The sequence below is a fragment of the Peromyscus maniculatus genome, chromosome 10 (assembly GCF_049852395.1).
Source record: "Peromyscus maniculatus bairdii isolate BWxNUB_F1_BW_parent chromosome 10, HU_Pman_BW_mat_3.1, whole genome shotgun sequence".
Taxonomy (NCBI): Eukaryota; Metazoa; Chordata; class Mammalia; order Rodentia; family Cricetidae; genus Peromyscus; species Peromyscus maniculatus.
This window is the reverse complement of record NC_134861.1, coordinates 417,821-442,422: the sequence shown is the minus strand read 5'-3', so window position 1 is coordinate 442,422 and position 24,602 is coordinate 417,821. Positions and strand designations below refer to the sequence as shown.

Genomic DNA, 24,602 nt, shown 5'->3' with positions numbered 1-24,602 from the left:
GAGTCTATCTCAGCTCCAAGCACCTCTCTCGACTCCAGACAAGCCCTGGGAGTGTTACAGCTCTCCTCCCCAGTTGGAGTCAAGTCTCACCTCCATCCACACCCATGATGAACCGTCCCACGATGAGCAGTTCAAAGGTTCCTGCCCGCAGTGAGCAGGCCATCAGCAATGCTGCAGAAACTGCAAATCCATTATTGACCAGCAACGTGTACTTCCTGGAAGGAAAAATGGCTTGATGAGGACAAGGCACTATGAGGCATATCAGTGTCTTGTCCATCCCCCAAAACAGAGAGGCCAGTTCCTTCAGAAGGTCAGTAGAATGAGATTCAGACAGTGGAACGAGCATGGGCTTAGGAATTAGAGTCATGGGTCACCCCCACTCTTCTGTGTGACCCTGAGTGACCTTGAGTCTGCCATCCACTCCCTATCTCCCAGTTCACAATGGGAACAGAGGGCACTGCCAACTTAAAAGCTATGGATTCCTTGCGGAAGGGTTTTATTTCCTCAGTCCTGAGTTTTATTTAGCATTTATCAAGATGAGGTATAAGTCACAAAGAAGAAGCTGGGCTAAGCAGTAAAACAGAAACCACTCAGTGTTTGAGTGGAAAGGTGTTAACATGGGAGTTGAATAACCGTGTTAGAAGAGTGATTTATGTCACTCTCTGAAAAGGGGGGCTAGTGCCTTAGAGGCTCAGGAGGGGATCCCTGAAGAGCTGGCTCAGAGTGGTACCGCTCACTGGTACCACATCTCTGATGGGCACAAAAGCTGGAAACTAGAATCAGTAGCCAAGGGAAGTCAGGCAAACAAAAACAGGCCGGAAGTGTGTTGTCCAGAACAGCTGGACAGCCAGTGTGGCATCCTACTGTTCTAGTTGGCGGACTTGACCCTCTGTTTCCCTTCCTTCCTTCCCTCCCTCCCTCCTTCCCTCACTTCTTCTCTCTCCCTCAATAAAAACAATCATATTTCTTAATACTCTATAGGCACCTTAGATCTAATGAACTACAGTTTTGGATGTAAAGCTGGGTTGGAACCATCAAGCAGAGCCAGACAGATTCCCCTGGCAGTAATTACTTTTACTGCTGTGTGTCAGGATGGCTGTCTGTTTCAGGAATGGGTCCCTAAGCTCTCACAGCTGAGATTCATGCCTCACTTGGGGGGGGGGGGGGGGGCTGGATTCTGCAGTGGCTCTGTCTTTGAGGAGTGAGGAGGCTGTGTTTTCTTTTCCTTGCCTGCAGAACCAGCCCAGCAGCTCCCATGGATTCAAGCCTTGCTGTGTGACAGGTTCTAATCTAAGCCCTGGCGTGACTGGTCACATGCTTATGTCATACAAAGTTAACCAGAACCCTGATGAGTTAGAGACTTGCTGTAAGTCAGGAGGCTAGGAAATTAAAGAAAAAATAAAGAAAAAAATTAGTTTAGGAAGCAGCCTCCCCTCACCCCTCCCCAACAGCAAAGCATTGCATTGTTTTGTAAATTATGAGACACCAAGGGTTTTCAAAGGAGATTTAGCAGTCCCTTTAGCAGTAAGTTTTCTTGAGCCCCAGGACAACAGTCTCTGTGACTTCTGCCACATCCCAGCGTTTGAGCAAAGTTCCTCCCTTTCTGCATCCTTCCTGGACGGTCTCACAGTTGCTGGCCTCTGCATCTGTGGCAATGGTACCAAGATACTCACACCAGCATCCCACAGCAGCAGATGGTTGGAACAGCCCAAGTGTTCACTAACAACAAACTAAGCTGTAGTCTGCTCAGGCAGGCACTGTGCCAACATTAAATAAGAAATAGCTTTCTATGCTCTGAGGTGGGAAGAGCTCTAAGAGAGAAATAAAAAGGCCAACATGTAGGATTTGCTGTAAACCATGCGATGATCCGTGTGGAAAAGAATTGTGACTCTGTACATGTATGAGTGTGAGCATGTGTGTATTCTGTGCGCGCGAGTGTGTGTGTGTGTGTGTGTGTGTGTGTGTGTGTGTGTGTGTGTGTGTGTGTTAGGCAGGACACCAACCGGGTAGCACTGGGTATCTCCAGAAAGGACTGAGGGACTGGAGGTCACAAGTAGAAAGGGAACCCTGAACTTTGTGTCCCTTAGGTCCTTTAGAAATCAAAGCCACACGAATGTGTTCATTAGCCAGAAATGATGTGACTTTATTTTTTAAATCTAATTTAAAGGGACCTTATTATAGAAAACCAATTATGTCAGTGATATATCAAGATGTCTAAATATGATTAGCGGGTGTGTAGTGTATATGGGGTGGATACGCTAGATGAAGGGACAACCCATGAAGGTCAGAGTAGGACAGCGTGAGATTCACTTCTCTATTCAGAACAGCATTAATCTAAATTAATCTAAAACTGATCAACTGTTTGCTTCTGGAATTTCCCACTTACTGTTTCCCAATACAGCTGATTTCAAGTAACTGTGCTGTAGAAAAGTGAAATCCCAGATAACAGAGGCTAGTGTGTGTGAGCAGGACAGTACCTGCCGTCTGCCTGTTTCTTCTCTGCCCTCCTCCTTTCTCAGCCTTGCTGTAGGATTGGTACGAGAGGCCTCCCAAGGGAGGGTGGAGAAGGACAGTGACAGGGTCCCCCTTCACACTCTCTCTGCTCGAATTACTGAGTGTGCATCTTCCCTAGGGACCCAGCTGTGGTCCCGGCAACTGTGCCCTGCAGTTTGCAGCCCTGGCCTTTGGACTCCAGTAAGACTGCCCCTCCATTTCGACTTTCCATCCCAGAGACGGGAGATGCTTGACTGTAAAAGGGGAAAAAACAATTTCTTGCAAGCACATTTCTCTCCTTGTAACTTCCATGTACGGTCCCTGTCTTAACCCTTAAGACCTCACAGGTCCAATCCTATTGGTGGAGTCTTATGAGAAACTTGTCAAAGGTGATGAAAGAGAGGAAAGCTGAGGCCAGGCACAGCGTTCTCAGATCTGTCATTCTATGGACAGAGAAATAAAAAGCCTGATTAGAAGTTAAACTTCAAAAAAAAAAAAAAGTTAAACTTCAGCTCACTCACAGACACCCCTCCATGACGTCACTACCTTTAAGGTGGATGTTTGAGCTAGAGGATGTGAGAGAGAAAGCTGTAGAGTAAGTAGCTCTTCTGTGAGTGGCCCTCAAGCCTCCTCAGGTTCACCAATAGCGCTTACACACAGTCACCTGACCTGTGATGACAGTGATATGTGCTCAGGAATGTGCAGTTAGCCAGTGACATCGTAGGTGACATGTAGAGTGCTGAGTGTGAGCTAAGGGTCTCTGGTACCCCCTTTCAGCCACAGTGGCTCATACAGAGATGCTGCCAAGCCACCCTTTCAAATCCTACATGATGTGTGGCTATCAAAATGATGCTACCTAACAAACCCGAGATTCACTACGCCACAGGAACTGTCCTAAACACTGTATATTCACTGTGTAAGTTATCGTTGTTATAAGTGTGTGTGGTCTTTTATTTGGGTTTATGCCTATGCACCACATGACCAGAAGAGGGCATCAGATCCTCTGGAACTGGAGTTATATACAGTTGTGAGCCACCATGTGGATGCTGGGACTTGGTCTCAGGGTCTCTGGAAGAGCAGGGAATGATCTTAACCACTGAGCCCTCTGTCCAGCTTCCAGTTAGATAATCTTGAGGAAACAGACCTGCAAGTACCTTAGTCAAGGCCACACTACTGAATGAAATCTAGCACTCCAGGGACCATGGCACAATCTGCCTGTAAGGGTAGCTGCCATAGTCACTCATAGACATCTATTCTTTCAACAGACAGCCATTCATTCAACACAGAACTGAGTGTTGAGCACCAGTCTAGATTATGGCTTATCGGACAAACACGGTGGCATCTTTATTCTTTTTCTTTCTTTCTTCCTTCCTTCCTTCCTTCCTTCCTTCCTTCCTTCCTTCCTTCCTTCCTTCCTTTCTTTCTTTCTTTCTTTTTCTTTTTTTTTTTTTTAAGATTTATTATGTATACAGTGTTCTGCCTGCATGTATCCCTGCAGGCCAGAAGAGGGCACCAGATCTCATTACAGATAGTTGTGAGCCACCATGTGGTTGCTGGGAATTGAACTCAGGACCTCTGGGAGAGCAGTCAGTGCTCTTAACCACTGAGCCATCTCTCCAGCTCCAGGCATCTTTATTCTTACATCTTCCCAATAAGCAATATAAAACGTGGCATGCCAGTGCTGTCAAGACAGCTGAAGCAAAGAAGGGGATGTAATTTTGCACGGAGTGGATCAGGAGCGTGTGCCCAGGAAGATGACGTGAGCAAAGATGTGAAGGAGGGATGGATGGCTAGTCAGGAACAGCCAGAGATCATTGAGGTCAGTATGGCTGGAGACAGTGGAGGACCAGGGAGGCAGCAGCAGAAAGTGGGCAGGTAGAGAGGAGTGACAGAGGTGTCCCTGAGGAGTGTGCTGGGACCGGGAGGTGTGAGTTTCTACCCCTGGGGAGGGAGGTAGCCACAGATGACAAAGAAAGGATCCACTCGGCCTGACATCTAACAAGACTGCTCTGTCTTCTGAGCTGTTCATGGCCAGGAGGGGGCAGAGTGGTGCCAGGAGATCCCTGAGAGAGCTATCATGGGAGCGTGAGCCAGCGCTGCTGGTAATGTTGACCAGGCTAACAGCAAGGCAGGCTGTGGGAAGCAGCGAGATCCCGACATATTTTCAGGACAGACCGGCTGGGATCAGCTGTTGGGCAGACAGGGGTGAAGAGCTAGGGAGAGGCCGAGATGTCTTCTGAGGTTCTAGCCTGAACCTTCGCAGGGTCCCCAGTGGTGTCTTTGGAGCCTTGCAGGAAATGTTAGTCACATCTGAGTCAGACAGGAAGCATTTGCAAACAGGGATGCACCCCCTCTAGCAACTTCATCATATTAAATCTTCCTTCCCAAAATAACCCCAGCCTGACAGCCTCCCGGAGAGGATAGAAACCTTATTCGCAAATAATTCTCAAAACTGACTCCCTGGGGCTCAGAGACAGACTTTAAATCATCAAGTTTCCATTTTCTCCCAGGGATGAACATAGCAACACAAACAAGGGGCATCAGCTTTGAGAGCAGAATCCAAGGTCCCCAGGACTCCACCCACAGTGCCTGATTCACTGCTGGAAGCTTCTTCAATAGTGTCTGGTGTTCCCTGTGTGACCCAGAAGGTCACTAGCTCTCTGGCAGAGAGGAAAAGTGATAGGGTGGTAGGGAGTCTGGGCAGCAGGTCCTTGAGAAAGTTTCAGTGTGAGGAGACTTGATCTGGATAAAGGAAGGCCGGGGGAAGCCTGAGAGCTGCCTTCTACAGGTTCAGCCTTTACAGGATCAGGATTCAAGGGTAGAAGACACAGGGCTTACTATTTTGGTTTGATCTTTTTAAACACTTGTCAGTGTGCCCTAGTGAATGGAGAAGGTGTGTGTGTACCAGCTGCCTCCCCATGCCTTCTAGCAACTTTTAAGCCACATTAGGCCTGAATGCCAAGATGGTACCTTGCTCCACATCAGTCATGTTCTCCATCCTTTCCTGCTTCCCTGGCTTGAATTCTTCTGTTCTTCATTTCTATTCATGTGTTTGAGAGAGCTCAGTGGTTAAAGGTTACCCTAGCAAACGTGCTTCTGCTGGGCTCAGCATGGCTGAGCATGTTGAAGAGCTCATCTGAACTCAATAGCACCAACCTCCATCACTTCCCACTGCCCATCCCTCCCCAGGCCCCTAGGCTGGGGTTACAGGAGGCAGCCACCACTCCAAGCCTTATATGTGGGTTCCGGGGAATCTGAACTCGGCTTCTTGTGCCAGCATGGCAGGTGCTTTACCAACTAAGCCTTCTCCCCAGCCCAGCACCTGGCACTTGTAAGGTCATTATTAAGAAAGGGATCACAATGCTGGTCTATGCTGACCCTCCATGGAGAGATTGACAGGAGGAAGGTAGGGCTGAGGGGTGAAGCAAAGAGACAGATCAACTGGGTTTCCTTAGGATATTCTATGAGATGGCTGGTTCAACATTAGTTATGGGTGCCAACAAATTCCCTTTGGGGTTTAGGCCAACTTGATTTGTGCTCCGTGACAGGCATTCAAAGACTTTCCTGAGTGACATGAGACCCCATGTAAATTTCTGTAAATTGCATCACATCCAACCCTCATAGCTACTCTCTGGGGGTAGGTCTGCTTATTGACACTTCACAGAACTTCACCTTGGGAGGCCAGCTGCCTCTTCCTGAACCTGCCACTCATCCTCAGCACTTACAGGGATTATGAGGGCTTGTAGATGAAATTTCAGTGGACATCTCTGTCCCAGTGGCAGCCGTGGACCTCAGGAGTTGTGCTTTTCTTGTCTACAGGCCCACATGTGTCCATATAGTGCCCCACCCATCCCGACAGTGCCCAGACATGTGGGCTGCATGGATAGAGGTTTTTATTTCTTTTAAAGATTTATTTATTTATTTTATGTATATGAGTGCTCTATCTGCATGTACATCTTTATGCCAGAAGAGGGCATCAGATCCCACTAGAGATGGTTGTGAGCCACCACCTGGTTGTTGGGATGAACTCAGAACCTCTGGAAGAGCAGCCAAAATGCTCTTAACTGCTGAGCCATCTCTTCAGTCCCTAGCTAGATGTTCATGCACAGACTGTCTGAGACTTGATCCAGGATTTCAAAGCCGCTGTGGGTTTGTTTGTTTCTTTCTTGTTTGTAAAAACAAGGTAAACTATTTCCAGAGGTAAGAACCAGATTCAATGACATGATCCATGAGGACACTTCTTAGCATAATTTGAAACATACACACATGCACAGGAGAGCAAGCACACACACACACACACACACAAAAAAAAAAAAAAAAAAAAAAAAAAAAAAAAAAAAAACAAACAAACAAAAAAAAAAAAAAACGCTGCTTCATTGAGCACTTATGATCCGACAGTGGTGCTCACAGCTCACGTGCCTATGGGACCATGATGGCTGACTCTACTTGAATCTCCGTGGTAGCTCTCACACCTGCCATTACTTTCTCTTTCATGCCGCCGTGAACCAGGTTAGGTTAGAGAGTTCACGTAATTCACAGACACCTCGTGAGTCACCAGCATCAGAAAGCCCAGAGCTGAAGCTGAGCCTGTGGCCATGTCTGTGAACACATGCTGTCCTGTGTGGTGAGGGAAAGAGGGGTCTGTGGCGGCGGCAGAGGAGAGCGATGACTCCAAACAAAGGGCTGTGGTTCCACCAGAATTCTCTATGGTCTGAATTCTCTCAGCTGGAGGCTCCTGAGGAGGAGGAACCCCTGTCCCTGGGGCCTGCCTAAGCTGATGTGGCCCATCTCCAGAGACTGTTCCTGGCTGTTCAAACTTTCCTATCTCCACTGTTCTCTGAACATACGAGATTTCTGTGGCCCAGCCACAGCTCCCACCGACTCCCTAAGACTGTCTGGTTTACCAGTAGCCAGTTCCCGCCGCCACTGATGGAATTACCAGTATCCAGTCCCAACTTGAGCAGAGAACCAAGTCTACTGAACTTCTCTCCTAATCACACACTGGAACACCCTTGAAGGCCCACCAGGCTGTTGCTGCTGTCCCTCAACCCCTCACCACGATGTGGGCTTCTTCTTCCTCTCTGACAACCCCAGGAGCAATTTCACATAACTCAAGGTTTGGTCAATTTGGCCTGGATCTGCATTTCAGACCAGCCCCAGTCTTTGCAGTGTAAATGAGCCACTGAGCCTCACAGGGCATCAGGTTCACTACTTGTGAAGTAGGGAAAATCGGGGTGGATTTCTAAGCAGCCCACCTATGGTACATAGAGCACCAATCTCTAGAAGAAAGTTAAGAAGTGGTAGCCGGGGTTGGGGATTTAGCTCAGTGGTAGAGTGCTTGCCTAGCAAGCGCAAGGCCCTGGGTTTGGTCCTCAGCTCTGGGGGAGGGGGGGAATGGTAGCCTTCTCTTTGACTTTGCTCCTTCTCCTCCCAACAGCTATTTGAGCTGAACTTCAATTTAGCCTTGATTGCCTGAATGAGGAAAAGGAGCTGGCAGTGGCTGGCGGCTTAGTGAGCAGCATCCTCTCATCTGGTCTCAGCAGCATCACTCCCACAGCCCCGCTGGGCTAAGATGAGGATTACTCAATTGCTTAGAAGTTCAAGGTGTTTAAGATGTTTACAAACACATTTTACCTCTTGCTTTCTTTCTGCTTCACAGCTGCCAGGCTGTTGAAGGTCATAAAACTAACTGTCAATCATCTCATTCTATGTGTGAGAAAAGCACGGGCTAGAAGGTGAGGTGACAGAATCTTGAGTTCCGTAGTTGGTTACTGAGGGCCCCGGCTGGCTGAGCCTTGAAATTTGGCCCCCAATCCCACAGCACCTTCCTCTATTCCACTGCTTGGGTGCAGAGCCTTTGAGGCAGGAGGGCCCAGCAAGGTGGGTAGACATCACAGTCCAGAGAACCTGGGTGACTGTGACAATCTGGAATAAGACAGGAGGGCTGTGGACAGGTCTGGCATGGGCCAGAGGCTTAGCAACAGCACCCCGGGGTCCCTGGCCAGTGGTGCCATCTGGGTGCGACTTCCCTGTGTGCCTATGGCTCAGCAGTCACAGACTTCACCGTACTGTTGCCAGGGGAGCCCCTACCCAAGATCCACTTGAACTTGGAAAAATGGTGGGGTCGGGCCATTGTGTGCTGCTCTCAGCATTAGCTCAGCCACATGTGAGCTGGCTGAGCTTACACAGCACCCTGACCTCTCTGACCTCCCATTCCCCATCCATAGACCCCCCCAAAACAGAGCAGATGAAACAAGAGAGTATGTGAGGATGCCTGGAACACTGGAGGACCCCAAAGGACATCCTTCACTGCCTTAGGCAATGGCTACGCTTTCCTAGTCCTGAGAGCCCAGCAGGGTGAGAAAAATGGGTGGGACCTTTCTTAGTGGTGTTTCTGTAACCCCAGAGTCTGAGAGATTTTCTAGGGCTTGAGGAATACTCTCTCTCGTATGTGTGAACTCAAAATAGAGGGTTATTGAGCAGTCATTCTGTGTGTATTGAAGGTAATCATAGACACATGGTGTCTGGTCACTGGGATCCTTTCCACGGCGTTCTCCCTCCATGCCTTTCCCCTAGCACTTGTAACCCTGCCTCAGTGGGAGTAGTCATCAGCCTGCACTTTAAATCAATTAGATGACTTGGCCAAGGTCATCCAGCTAGTAGTGGGAGACTCATGATTCAAGTTCAGACATGAAACTTGCAGAAACTGTCTTGCCCACACATAACCAAGAGGCTGTTGTTAGCAGAAAGGAGACAGAGAAACAGAGAAGACACTGGGCTATGTATGGGTGGAGTCTGATAAACCACACTGCCCTAAGAAGGATTCATGCCATAAATAGAGATGAGGCAAACAAAGCAAAGTGGGTTTGATTGGTGAGGGTTTGGGTGGGAACTTAAACGTGTGTGTGTGTGTGTGTGTGTGTGTGTGTGTGTGTGTGTGTGTGTGTTGTACATGGGTACACTGTTGTGTGATTGCATATGGAAGTTAGAGTTATTGTTCAGGCACCTTCCATCATATTTGAAACAGGGTCTCTCTTTGGCCTGGAGCTTCACCAAGTCAACTACACTAGCTGGCTTGCAAGCTTCCAGGAGCCGTCCCATCTCAGCCTCAGAATCTTGCCATCCCTGGGATTATAAGGATGTGCCACTGTGCCTGACTTTTTATGTGGATTTGCAGGATCTGAACTCAGGTGATAATACTCATGAGGTAAGTGCTATCTGACTGGGCCATCTCCCCGGCTCTAAACTTGGAGTTTTTGATACTTAATTTACTGCAGCCTTATTGGTGATGGGAACAACCTGAAATTCCCCAAGTGTCCATCTGTCATACAGTGGAAGACACACTGAATAGCTGGTCATCTTACAAGGATGATCACCCTGTGCTTCTGTGGAACAATCTCTAAGGCTCTGTGCTGGGTGTTCTCCAGTTTTCCAGAGACCATTTCCCTTCCTGCTCTATCCGGCTTCTTGGATGACATCAACCAGGCACCTTGGTTTCCCGAAGCAGATTAGAGGGTGGGAGGATAGAGGCATAGGGCATTTCTTCCCTACTCCCCTCACTTGGGTTCTACACAGCCCAGGCACTCCACAGTTTCAGCCTCATTCATCACTGTATCACCCAATCTTCCTGGACACTGACACTCTCTGTCTTCCCTCTGCCCTTTAGGCAGTAAAGCCTCTATAGTTAAACTGTGTAGAACCCTGTTGCCTGCTGGGACACTGACAATGATGCATACACCTTATAGTTGTTATAGACGGGACCCCCCAAACAGAAACAATGCCTGTACTGACCTCCCAAGAAACTTCCCGATGATCTTCACCATCAGCGTCCCCACCAGACCACCAATTGCGAATATGGACACAGTCACAGACCAGAGCAGGGTCAAGGTATCCGGGTCTATGGGATGTCCATGTCTTCTGTACCAGGTTTCATTGTAAAAGGCCTTGATATACTGGAAACAAACAAGAGGAATTATTTCCTTCTGCTCTGCCTCTATTGGAAGCAAACAAAAGAGGGTCATTACAGGGTACTTTCATCATGCTTGACACCTTGCAAAACTCCACACTTCAGCTTGCCGGGGTCTTCGAACAAATAAGGGGAATGGTCCTTACTTTTATCTCCCTTTGCAGGAAGGGAAACTGAGGCTCAGAGAGACAGCAGGACTTGTTTGGAGAGTGTGAAGCCCAGGAGTCAAAGAGATCTGGGCGGAAGCTCTGGCTTTATTACATGGTGGCATCAACTTTGACGTGTGCTAAACATGCACACTTCTAACAGAAGTAGCACCATGCGATAGTGCAGCTACATTTTAGAAAAGACAGCAAGCATGAAAGAAAAATGTTCACTTGAATTGAATCAAAAGTCAAGTTTCTTGTTCTTTAAAAGACACCATGAAAAAAATGAAGAAAAGGGCCCAATAGGGTGACTTAGTGATAAAGGTGCTTGCCACCAAGCCTGATGACCTGAGTTTGGTCCCTGAGATCCACACAGTAAAAAGAGAGAACTGGGTCCCTCAAATTGTCCCTGACCTCCACACATGTACCATAGTATATACCCACATACAAATAAATAAATAATGCAATTAAAAATATTTAAAATGAAGACACACCATAGACTGAGTGAACATATTTGTAATGCATATAGCTACAAAGGAAAAGTAACCACAATACATAAAGAACTCTAAAATGTCCTTTAGAAGACAAGAGGGATGGCTCAGCAGCTAAAGAACACTTGTTACTCTTCCAGTGGACCCAAGTTCATTACCCACCATCCACATGGCAGCTCACAACCATCTCTAACTCCAATTCCAAGGAATCCAAGGCCTTCTTCTGGCCTCAGCAGGTACTGCATGCTGTGGTTCACAAATATATATGTAGACAAAACACCTATACACATAAAATATTTAAAAAAAAAATTAAAAAGTGTAAGAGCCTTCCTTGACTCCTACCAGCTGCAACACTCAGGAGAGCAGGCCCTGCACCCCACCAGGGCAGCACAACAGATCCAACCCTGTAAGTGGAGGTGTGGGTAAGTAAGCCCCATAATTGTGAGCATGGGACAGCTTGTCCCCATTACCCATCTGGCAGACCACCCCTACAGCTGCCCAGGCCCAGACCCAGGGTTATGATTTGGCCTGCCCCAACATTCACCCCACTTATGATCTGCTGGGGCATGTGAAGGGACCTGTCCCACAGACCCAAAGCTGCAGGATCTCCACAACACAGGGGCCAGCAGGATGTCCAGGAAGAGTCCTAGTGGAGGCCTAGCATCAAATGTGGAGTGGAGACCAGGGGCCTTGAACCAGACCAATGACTCTTTGCAACAAACACTTGCAAGTAGAGACGTACGGACAAAGAGGTATATGGCATGGCTTATTGGGAGGCACTGCAGCTTCCATGACGAGATTTTTAATTTCTTCTCTTTAAAAAAATTTTCTCATTTTATTTTCCTCATTTATTTCTCTTTAATTTTGTTTTATTTGGGGGGGGGCACAGGGGCAGAGGGAGGGTTTGAAGGGATGGGGAATGAGTGGGATCAAGATACATGATGTGAAAAACACATAGAATAAATTTTTAAGAACTAAAAAAGAAGACAAATATAATTAAAAATGATCAAGAGACCTGAATAGACACTAAATGATATGCACATATCCAACTAGACAGCCACAGACTCAATATCATTAGTCAAAGAGACATGCAAATAAACCCACAATGAGATCTATCTAGACACCCACTCCATCATCATCATCATCATCATTGCTGCTGCATTTGGGGCACAGACTGGGTGGGTCTAATGTGCAACAGACTGGGGTCATGGCACTCCGCTATCCAAGGAAGTTCATTTCCCCAGCACATTCGTAGTCATACATTGCAAACAATATGGACCCACAAAACCTCAGCATGGCTAGCATATGTCATTACAGGAAAAGCTAGGGTTTGACTCCCACAGACTGAGCACCATGCTTGTGATTTAGGCAGCTTATTCACCTGCAGGATGGAAAGGATGACATTGACCTCCAAGGGCTGATGTGAGGGACAAAAAAGAACACAAAGCCGTGTCCAGTACTGGAATGGAGCTCATGCAATCCCCTCTTAGATAAAGATGTTTTAAAGACCAGCTCAGCAGATCTACTTCTAGAAAATTCCATTGCACAACTTTCCTACCGGTCCTAGGATACGTGTACTCCAATGTCCATGGTGACATTGTTTGTAATAACCCCAAACAAGAAACAACCCAGATGTTCATGGCAGAACAGATAAACAAATTACAGAACAGTCATAATGGGAAACACTGCAGCTACAAATGTGAATGAACTATAGCTCCTTACAGAGAGGGACTCTGACACCATAACATCCATCCAAGGAAGTGACAGAAATTGCGCAATGGCTCCGTGTCCAACGGTCAGAGAAGCATAACTGAGTGTCTGCTGGTGGAATTCCACACAGGTGACAAACTCTGAAGAAGAGCTTTCAATGCCAGGCCAAGTGGCTGTCATGGGAGATGCTGTGAGAAATGACTGCTCCATCAGGACCTTTGATTCATCACCATGCAGTTGGTGGTAACATAAATTCTAGACTAAGAAGCAACCTCTATCCTGTGGGTGAACACATGCATGAGAAACATATTTGTATTTTATATATTCTTTTGTGATTATATATACGTAGTCCCTTTAAAACTTAAAGAAAATGGAGAAATGTTCCAGGAGGAGGGTATAGACTGAGGGGCTTGGAGTAAGGTACTTGACACACAGCATGCAGACCTGTGTCCTGTTCCTGAAATCCATATTTAAGAAAGAAATCTGGCACAGTGGCACATGTTTGTGATCCCGGCACTGGGGGACAAAGGCAAGTGGATCCAGCCTAACCAGCCAATCTACTGAGTCGGCATGCCCTAAGCCAAAGAGAGACCTTGTCTCAAAACAAACAAAACCAAATGGACAGCTCCTGAGAAATACCTGACAAAGCTGTTGACCTCTGGCTTCCACACCCATCTATACACACGTTTGTGTATGCTCACACAGATGTGCACCCATGCTCACATGCATGTGCACACACACATATCAACTCACAAAATTGAGACTGCAAGGTGGGAAAAGGCTTGAGTGTTCAAAGAAGGAGAGAATCAGTGGTGGCGGAATGAGACAAGAGACAGGCAGGCGGAGGTGGAAGGGTCCTGATCATGAGTGTGGCTTCCTTGCAGTTTATTCTGGGCAGAATGGATTTTGGAGCAAGGGGTAGGCATGGTGTGTTTGCATTTTTGCAGGATCTCTCAGGCTACAAGGTGGAAATGGGGTAGAAGGGAGGTAGAAAGGAAACTGGGAGCCTCGTTGAGAGAGGTACTGGGACCTGTGCAGCCTTCTAAACACCATGGAGGCCTGGGCAGATGTGGGTGAATTTGAGACAGACCGGGGAGTAGAGTGGACAGGATTTACTGGGTGATAGCCTGCAGATTTGGAGAGGGAGGATATTGAAGAATGTGAAAGAGAAACAGAAGATCCCCAGGTTTCATGTATAAAGGTCCTGAAGGCTAGGGAAGAAGCATGGAGGGGAGGGATCCTCTCTGTGGGAGGTATTAATCTTCTTTTCATTCCCTGTGTTCCCCAGATCTACAACCTCTTTGCTCATGTCATGGAGCGAGGCTAGAACACACTGTCATCAAGCGGAGCAAGTCCTATTGATGATGAAGTTTCCACACCTTTATACACAGGACATTGATTTGCCATCACCCATTGATTCATCTAACAAGCATGTGCTGAACATCGGGCCCTGGGCTGGACATGGAGATCAAGCAAACCTAATCCCAAATCTCAAAGAAATAGCAGCCCAACAGAGCTGACAACACACTGCATCACTTAAGGATGCTCTTGGATGTAAGTAACAGGAAACCTCGGCTTAAAGTGGCTAAACCACAAGGCTATTTAACTAAATGGTAACTCACAGCAGTGGTGAGCCCGGAGAATGGGTGGCTCCGGAAAGCTGTCAGAATGAGGGAGCTTCCTGATGCTTCACTCTACCTTCCATAGTTTGTCCTCATCCCAAGGCTGCATCCTCTCACAACCATAGGATGATACTCGCGTCAATTCCGACCATGTGCTTTGCCATTTGGGTATAGTCAGAGAAAGCAATTCTGGGCACTGGTTGATGACTCTCTACTGGAAAGAACAGACTAGACCCTTCCTTCCCATCCTTCACAAGGAGCCAACCCTGCCAACACATTGATCTTAGATTTTTGGATGACAGAGCTGTGAGTTCATGCAGCTCTGTTGTTCAAGTCCATGGTACTTGTAATAGCAGTCTTAGCAAAACCACATTGTCTCCAAGGATTTACCACTCCCTTCTTTCAACCAGTCTAAACCACCACCTGCTCACCAGGGCTGCCACAATGCTAACTAAACCTTGGTCCCTCACCAAATGGCCATGAGCATCCTCTCTGAAGGAATACATCTCTATCAGTGGCTATGTGTCAAACATTAACTGCTGAGTCATATGAAGTCTCTGCACACACTAATCTCCTTCCTATTTGGGGACAGGACTCAGCTTTCTCACAAGGCCATTTAACACTTTGCAGGCTGAGAATGTCACACAAGCTTTTCCAGTATCCCCCATAGCTAGGGAGTGAACATGTGGAGAAGACTCAGCCAATCTGATGACTAGACTTCAAATGCCATACAGATGGGAATGTGGTAGCTTCCCAAAGCAGCTGTTGGGTGGTGACCTGTGCTGGGGAAGGCTGGGGAAGACGCCTGAGGACCAGCTCTGAGTGTGGATTTGGGGCATGATCCTGGGTGTAGAACTCTGAGCCTGGCTCAACTCGTTATTCTTTAATCACGCAAAATTATTTGTGTAGCTTAAACTATGGAAACCACCCAATGATAGCTTGTCTCATTTTTTACCTCAGACAAATCTGGGGATAGATCCCTTCATGTGAAAATGAGACTTTAAGTGGTAGAGGCTGTGGAAGGCTCTCATGGGCTAGGGGACATTTGTGCTGTAACTGCTCCCAAATGAGTTACTCCTGTACACACACTGTTGAACAAACCACGGTGGGACAAAAGTTAAACAGCTAAGTCCACTAGTACATTTGCAGATTTAAAAAGAAATGCCAGCCGGGCGGTGGTGGCGCATGCCTTTAATCCCAGCACTCGGGAGGCGGAGGCAGACGGATCTCTGTGAGTTCGAGGCCAGCCTGGTCTACAGAGCGAGATCCAGGAAAGGTGCAAAGGTACACAGAGAAACCCTGTCTCGAAAAAACAAAACAGAGAGAGAGAGAGAGAGAGAGAGAGAGAGAGAGAGAGAGAGAGAGAGAGAGAGAGAGAGAGAGAAATGCCAGGGGCTAGAGAGATGCCTCAGTAGATGAGAGTTCTTGCTGCTCTTCCAGAAAACCAGAGTTCACTCTCAAGCCACCTGTAACTGTAGTTCCGGATAAACCAATACCTTCTACTGACCCCAACACACACATGTGAACATACACTCGTACACACGTACACATAAATAAAAATGATTTTTTTAAATGACTAAATAAAAATTTGAAATCAACATCAGTCAAGCCTTCGTATAGGCTAAACTCTGTCGGGTCCTCCAAGTACAGTGTAAACAAGGAGCACTGTGTACAGGAGCCGGGCTGAGAGCAGCTGAGTCACAGGGAAGGAAAGACTCCAGAAAGTGAGGGTTACAGGACATGCCAGGACCAGAGCGATTATAAACAGGGGCCGGGCCTCTCCCTGTGGAGAAGCTTGCCAAAGTAATGAATGTGCAGAAATTCTCAGGCACTGTTCCTGCCCCTACACAGGCAGGACCTCAACACATGGAGGAGGCTGTTCTTGCTTCTGACATTGGCCCCTATTACAAGCCTGCACTGATTCAAGTGGTTAAACTCACTCACAGGGAGTGTAGCCAGCGCCTACGCTGGAGAGCCTGCCTCTTAGCACCCCCCTGGCAGCAATGCTCAGCGTCTGGGAATTCCTGGGAGAGAGCTAATAGGCGTGGACTTGGAGGAAACAGTCCCTTACCCACTGAGTTCCACTACACCTGGAAGCCTGATGGGAGACGGGAGGGCAAGAGACCACTAACTCCCATGCGCCGCTTTGGGAGCCTGCAGAGATTTCTTGCTTTCATTTTGGAAAAATCACAGAGCAGGGGCCTCTATAGAAAGCTCTAGAAACTGGAAGACCTGTTAGGGACAGTCTGTTCCCTACAACACGCAGCTCACAGGGTCCCCGATAGCCCTCCAAAGTGCTGCCTGTGGTGACAAGTTTGTCTTCCTGCTGGGAAGCCAGTGATGGCCTAGAAGACAGTCTGTGGTCGCTAGAACCTGGTGATGAAGCTGCCTCTAATGTATCACATGAACATTCACTGAATTTGGGATCCCTGGGCCGCTGCAGTGTGTGACAGAACAGGCGGCTGTGTTTTAGATTTTTGCTTTGTGTCAGATAGCCATGAGGAATTGCAATAATAACCAATCATGAAACAGGCGCCCCGTTCATGGGACCATGGACTCTTCTGAGATCTGGACGCCTACCCTCATCACCTCCGCCCACAGCCCTATGGAGGGGCGACAGTTTGGTTCTCTTTCAGAGCAGGTGAGGAATTGGGTTCAGAACAGTAAAACCCTCACCCAAGCTCACAGCACTGGTGTGTGCCGCCATCAGGAATGAAGTCTGGGCAGCGGCCTCAGACACAAATCTTAATCACCACTTTATTCCAACTCTTTTTAAAAAAAATAATTTTTATTCATTTTTGAAATTTTGATTTATTTATACAATGTGTTTTGCTCACATTCATCCACCTCTACCTCCCTCCTGATGCCTCTGGGACCCCTCATTCCACTACCCTCCCCGTCTCACGCCTTTCTTTTTAAAAATTTAGTTTTGAAGATTTTTTAAAATGTGTAAGAACGGTTTTGCCTGCACATATGTCTGTGTACCGTGTGTATGCCATGCCCATGGAGGAAGAAAACATTGGAGCGTCTGGAACTGGAGTAACAGATGGTTAGGAGCTATCATGCAGGAACTGAGAACCTAAGGAGCTCTCTGTGAGGGTAACAAGCGCTCTTAACTGGTGAGCCATCTCTCCAGCCACTCACGTAGGCTATCCAGCCAGTGAGCACTAAGGATGCTCTTGTCTCCTCCTCCCTAGCCCCGGGATTACAAGTAGGCAGGACTGTACAGGAATTTTATATAGGTGCCAGGTACATAACTCAGGCCCTCATATTGTGGCAAGCACTGAGTCATCTATTGAGGCCTGATTTCAACCCTTTTCTTTATTTTTATTTTTATTCACATTGGTGTTTTGCCTAGATGTATGTCTATGTGAGGATGTTGGATCCCCTGGAACTGTAGTTACAGACAGTTGTGAGCTACCACGTGGGTGCTGGGAATTGAACCCGGGTCCTCTGGAAGAGCAGTCAGTGCTGTTAACCACTGGGCCATCTCTCCTGCCCCCTGATTTCAACTGTTTATGTAGAAAACAGAGAAACGATTCTACCAGCACCTCTGTTGCATGCTGCCTAGCTTTATGCTGAGAAGACACTGAACGCATGCTGACTGGCTGCTGAGCAGGAGACATTTGTGTCCACATTAGCTATTTGAGAAAGTTCATTTCAACATGGGCAAGACAGAATTTGGAAGAACCGCAGAGCCTGCTAGACCTCGCCAGGTTGGCATTTGTTATTTTCCGGTGCCTCTCAAAGTCATGTGACTCTAGTCCTTGCACCTGGGTGAGGCTGTAGGAGCACTTCCTTCCCAAGGAGTGTGAGCAGAAGTGGCTTTGTGAACATCTGCATTCACACAGGCCATTGCGCTCACTCCCTTTCCCTGTCAGCTGGCCACCCCCCCCAGGAAAGCATCGGGGGCTCAAAGGCCACTGAGAATGGTGGGGCCACAGGCTTTATGGAGCAGAACCCCACGATCACCTGCCTTTGGTAGTGACGTGAGTTTTGAAAAGAGTGTCCGTGGTGTTGAGCTTATTGTGATAGCAGCTGAGTTTCCAGAGCACAATCCACCTGATTCCAAAGCCCAAGGTGTGACCACTCACAGTGACGTGAGGCTTTAAGGGACCAAGATTTAGGCTATAGCATGAGGGCTAACAGGAGCGGACATATGGAACTTTATCTAACACTTCTTTCTAACGCTTTTGGGGAAACTGTCAGCTTCCATCTGAAGAAAACATTCTGCAACTCAAGATAGTCTTCAGGTCACTGTGGTAGTGAGATTCTAGGCCGACTCTACAGCATCCTCATCTTGTATCCCATGCTGACTTTCTCACTGACCCTACATCTAAGAAGCCTACTCTTACATCTTTTTCCCTGTCTCTACACATCTTTTTCCTTACCAGATCTGCCCCTGCCTCTAAGGATAAGCTCCTGTCCTTCTATCTCCAAATATCTCAAGAGCCAGTGAAGACAAGTCTACCAGGACAACATGAGCACAAAATGCTGTGACTATAGAATTCAGTCACATGACCTAGATCAGGGAAGTCAAAAATACAGGCAGGCTGGGTCCAAGCTGGCTATGACTGGCTTTCCCCACGTGCTCTCAGTGTGCACTTGGTCCTACAGCTCCCAGAGGGTCTGAGTGTGGGTCAGCAGCTGTGGTTTGTTACCTGGGTGTTCGCTGTAGCTTGAAGGTTCTTCCAAGGTTTAGAGCGGATAAAGTCAGGGTGGTGAGGAAGCTTCTGCATTTGGTACTAGATGGTGAGCTGATAGGACTTAAGAAGGAACCCCATAATGAGTGCTAACTAGGGTTTAAATCACAAAGAAATGCCTAAGAGGCAGCATGGGTAAAGGGAAAGAGCCTGAATGCAGATCTGTCAATGGCCACCCTAACTCCAAGACTTGCTCGCACCTTTGAGTTCTTTTGTGACCTTTAGGGCAGCCTGATGCAGCTCAAGTTCTGCATCTCTGGGCAGTGTTCTTGGGGCCAGGGACCTTTGCCACTTACCTGCTGGGTGACTGAACCAGTTACTTAACCTCTCTGAACCTCAGGTCCCAAAACTATTGTCATTGCCCCCTCCAGGATTTACTGTGAGGACTTATAGGAAGAGAATAAATAGCCCAGTCCTGGGTCATTAGAGTCCCACGACAGAATCCAGGCAGAGATGTAGCTGGTGGCGAAGGACTCAGTACCATTATGTTTCTGTGTCTGTAAAATAAGGGAGTTCTAAACACATTTGCTTCCTAGGCCCAAGAATCTATAAATAATTCACCATTACCTCGCATAAAAACCCAAGGACCATGCTTTGGCAATAAATTGGACTCTGCAATTTCCTTCCTCCAAAGGATGGCAGGAAATGCCAGGCAACAGAAGGCAAATTACCTTGCAGCCCAGTTGGGTTTGTGATATTAGCACCGCCAGATACATCAAGACCCTGGCAAGCAGTCATCTGCAGCGACTCTCAGGGGGGTCATAAATATAAACAGAAATAGAATACTCTGTGGGTGGTCCAGAGGGCTCACATGTTGCCTATCAGAGCCAGACGTACCTGAGGGGCTTCTAAAGAGTCAGCACCAGCCAACGCCGGCAGGAGGGAATGGATATAGATGCCCTTACCAAGGCTCCTTGATCTATGTGCCACACAATCCGCGTGGGGTCACCTCATGTCACCTGGCTCCCTATACCTAAGTGATACATAGTAGGTGCTCACTACACCTCGGCATCCCCTGTAAGCAGAAGTACTGTTTCTAGATTTGTCTGAATTTCTTCACACCCGCAGTGACTCTCCCTCCAGTCTGCCCCACATCTGCCTGGGTCAGCTGTCCTACCTCTCTGATGGTAGTAGCCACTGCCCCCCCACCCCCATCTTACTGAGCAAGGACTCCCTCCCGCCATGATGACACTGTGCTCTTTACCCCACTGGGGCAACAAGGGCATTTTTCCAGGGGCTCTTAATGACAAGAAAGCTCTGAATCAAAGATAAAGGCTTCCCAGCTCTAGCAAGCTGAGACTCCAGGGGGCAGAGCAGGGGAGGAGGTAGTGGGGCTCCACTTCCTAAAACACCCAAGGAGGCCCCTTCGGCCAGTCAGTAACCCTACCAGTTCTGATCAAAACCAAACCACACTGGGTGGAGACTCAATGCTCCCGATTTAAATATCACAGCAGCATCTTAGAGACAAATTAGAAGTGACAGCCCCGGTTTAGAGATGTGCAGTGCAGTGTGAAAAATCCCCATGATGGAAACTTCTCAGTGCGTGGAAGGATGCTCATTATATAAACAAGACACTGATGGAGGTGTGGGGGGCGGAGGGGGGGGCCGTGAACCGCAAGAAATAGCCTCTGTGCTATCATGTCGAAGAGCAGGTTTACATGAAGCCTTTCCAGGGCCTCTGGGAAGAGCCCAGGCTTTGGCTGTTGGGATGATTGAACAGGCTCTGCCTTGAGCAGCTGCTCGCTCTCCCCTTCATTAGTACCATGGGGTTGTTACCCTGGCATGGTCCTGACTCATGATTCATGCCAGGGGTTCGGTTGTTAAATCTCTGGCTCTTTTCCTAAGTCTGTTGCTTTTACAACTGCCAAACAAGACCACGTGAAAGCAGGACAGAGGGTGGGAAGCAGAGCAGGCAGAGGGGGGTTGCGGGGGGGGGGGGGGGCGGGAAGAGCCACGGGTTCAGAAATGCCCTTTCTATCAGCCTGCCAGCTGTTTCTGGCACAGTGACACCTTATCTCACAAAAACAAACATCCACAGCTAATTGAGCATCTCTGCCTGCACTCCCGTTTGTCTAGACTGCAGTCCTTCTTGGAGGCTCTTCCTGGGGGCTACCCCAGAGGTCATTCTGCCCAGTTCTGCTCTTCATGGCTCAGTGCAGTGTAGGACTAGAGGGGCGGGGCTCCTACTGGCATTGCCACTCTACCCAGGTCTGCAACAGCCTGCCTGCCCAATGACGGACACTCACTCCAGCTACCCGAGAGCTGCATGTGGTGCTCAGACAGCTCACCGCAGCTGCAATGTCTCCATCCAGCCCTCCCTAGCCTCTTGAGTGCAGGCGCGGGGAGACCACATGAACCAAGGCATATCACCCTCTGCAGCTCTGGCCATCACAGACTCCTCCAGCAGTACTCACAAATCCAGTGCCCCTGAAGAGCTACACTCTCCTCCATAACAGCAAAGCTTAAACAGTAAGAATCTGAGGCCGTTTGCCATGGGCCAGAGCAGCATCTCTTGCCTTGTCTGCATGACTTCTTGAGAAGCTAGGTCATGTTCAAAGATGTCTGATTAGCATGTAAATTAGTCTCGGATTCTGCAGCCTTCTGCAAGGGCATCCAAATGCTTTTGGCACACATGTAGATAGGTCGATGGGTAGATGATAGACAGAAAGACAGGTGATGACAGGGGATGGTTACTGGAAACAAACAAACAAGGCCTTGGCAATCACCAATAGTCTGGCAATAAGTAAAATTCTGGGAACGAAACATCACAGGAAGACTTCAGTCCAAGTTGGGCCATGGTGGCACTCACCTTTAATCCCAGTGCTTGGGAGGCAGAGGCAGGCAGATCTCTGTGAGCTCAAGGCCAGCCTGGTCTACAGAGCAAGTTCCAGGCCAGCCAAAGCTACACAGAGAAAAGTCTGTCTCGAAAAAAACAAAAACAACAACAAAAAAGACATCAGTCTGTGTTGGACACAATATAGCTTTGACCATGAGCTAACTGTTCAGCAAGCTAGCCTTCTGCCGGAAACTAAGACACCAGGAGTCCATTGGCACCTCCACACTCTGTTAGAACCCCAAACACAGGGATTAGCCAATGATTTCTAGCCCACTACTTGTTTTGGCAAATAAAGTTTTATTGGTACAGAGTTTTACTTACTCATTTACAAGTCTCTGGCTGCTTTCTCACCATAAAGGCAAAGTTGAAGAATTACAAAAAAGAACCATTTAGTCTTGCTAAGCCAAATATGTGGTCTGGACCTTTACAGAAAAATCTGTGTTGACCCTGTATCAGGTCCTCGTTAGAGAGCAGAAAGATGGGTCACTAGATAATTAGACCTGGATCTGGGTGTCATCTGTGAATGCAATAGAGGTAGTACCCGAATTCTTATACAGGGCAGACTCACACTGTTGATAAGCAATTTGACTGGGAGAGAGAAGCCCAGAAAACTTGTCTCATAACCACCAAATAGATAGATAGATAGATAGATGATAGATAGATAGATAGATAGATAGATAGATAGATAGATAGATAGATAGATAGATAAACAAAAGAAAATCCTCTAGAACCCTGATTTTAATCTGTTCAGCACACATGTGTTGCAAATGCCTGCTTTGTGTTGGGTCTTGTTCCAGGTGGCGGCATTGCAGAAGCAGTAAGGTCAGAGAGCCCAGGTCTTTATGAAGCTAAAATTTTAAAGCAGGAAGAGAGACAAGAAGCAAAGGTATACCATCTCGGGTGGTACCAAATAGTACCCGCACTACAAGGGGAAATAATCTGAGTGAAGGACTAGAGAGGCTTAGAGAGGTGCTGTTCCACGTGGGCAGGTCAGGGAAGGTGTCACTGAGGAAGACAGACTTAAGAAGAGGCAGGAGGTAATCGAAGAGAAAGCACGGGTTATCTGAAAGAAAAGTGTTCCAGCCAAAGAGAACAGAGAGTACAAAGGGCCTGTGGTTCCAGTGTGGGTGGCGTCTGAGGGGCAGCACCAAGGGTCAAAGGGGTGGGGGAGGTAAGGGGAATGCACCTCAGGTTGAGAACCACATTACCTGGGAGCCAGACTCCCCACAGTGCAGCTACAGAGGTCCGCGGGGTTTTCTAAGTTTGATGTGCGGGTTGTGGATTTTGATGTACCCCAATTCCTTAAATATCCCTTTGGTCTTTGACTGGAGGAGAAACCGTTGGGATCCAGATGGAAACAGGGAAGTTAGTTAGATGGCTCCATGAGCCCTGCAGGCTACAGACCGAACTGGGGGAGAAGTAGTTGGCAGCCATTATGGTCATCGATCCTTACTTCATCAGAGCCTCCCCTGCCTCAGCAGGTTCAGTGGCTAAAGACCGTGACAATTTCCTGCAGGCTCACAGAAAGTCTAACGTGTGTCAGACAGCTCTCCCGGGCCTGTGGGGCCCTTCAAGGGTAGAGTCTCAAGTGGTTTCTGACGAACCGTGCTCTGCTCCCACCCACTGGCTTGAAGTGACCACAGGCCCTCTGTGGACACATGAAGAAGCCACATGGGTCCTCGCGCCAAAGGAGCTCTGGGTGGGACAGGACAGTCAGATTCTGGGCATCCCTGAAAGCAGGGTGAATGGGTTCACTCAGGGTGATGGCATTGAGGGGGAACTTGGGGCGATGGTTACTCCAGGAAACTAGACACACTGGCCTCCACTGGCCTCAGTTTCTTCTATCACGTGAAGTTAGCTGAGACTCCTGGCAGAATGAAGATGGAGTGTGTGACTGTGAGCCCTGGCTAGAACAACCAGAGCCCAAGTGGTGTGTGTGTGTGTGTGTGTGTGTGTGTGTGTGTGTGTGTGTATGTGTGTGTGTGTGTGTGTGTGTGTGTGTGTGTGAGAGAGAGAGAGAGAGAGAGAGAGAGAGAGAGAGAGAGATTATCTGAATTCAAGGCTTCTAAATATTGAAGAAGAGCTTCTTTTTTTTTAATTTAAAGGTTTTCATTTTACATACCAACCACAGTTTCCCTTCCCTCCCCTTCTCCCACTTTCCTCCACTCCCCCTAACCCCCCCCCCCATCCACTCCTCAGAGAGGGTAAGGCCTCCCTTGGGGAGTCAACAAAGTCTGGCATACCAAGTTGAGGCAGGACCAAGCCCCTCCCCGCTGCATCAAGACTGGGCAAGGTCTCCCACCCTAGGGAATGGGTTCCAAAAAGCCATTTCATGCACCTGGTATAAGTCCTGGTCCCCCTGCCAGGGGCCCCACAGACAGATCAAGCCACACAACTGTCACCCACATTCAGAGGGCCTAGTTCTGACCCATGCAGGTTCCCCAGCTGTCAGTCCGGAGTCTGTGAGCTCCCACTAGCTTGGGTCAGCTAGGTAACAAGGAAGACCTTAAGAGGGATATGCATGGATCGCCCCAGGAAGGGGAAATAGATAAGATCTCCTGGGTAAACTGGGGTGTGTGTGGGGGGGGGTAGAGGGGAGAAGAGCTTCTCAAGGTCAGGCCTGGACAACAGTCAG

General features: G+C 48.1%; 1 protein-coding gene across 13 annotated transcripts in view; it reads right to left on the bottom strand.

The window, feature by feature from the left end:
* The window catches only part of Slc2a9 (solute carrier family 2 member 9), a 155,785-nt gene that overhangs the window by 102,140 nt on the left and 29,043 nt on the right, over window positions 1–24,602 (bottom strand). For all 13 annotated transcript variants that reach the window (XM_042285917.2, XM_076545667.1, XM_042285920.2 and 10 more), the window contains 2 exons: window positions 10,285–10,445; window positions 91–215 (listed from right to left, as the gene is read on the bottom strand). In XM_042285917.2, coding sequence (XP_042141851.1) covers window positions 91–215; window positions 10,285–10,445 — 286 coding nt within the window. The remainder of the gene's footprint in view (window positions 1–90; window positions 216–10,284; window positions 10,446–24,602) is intronic.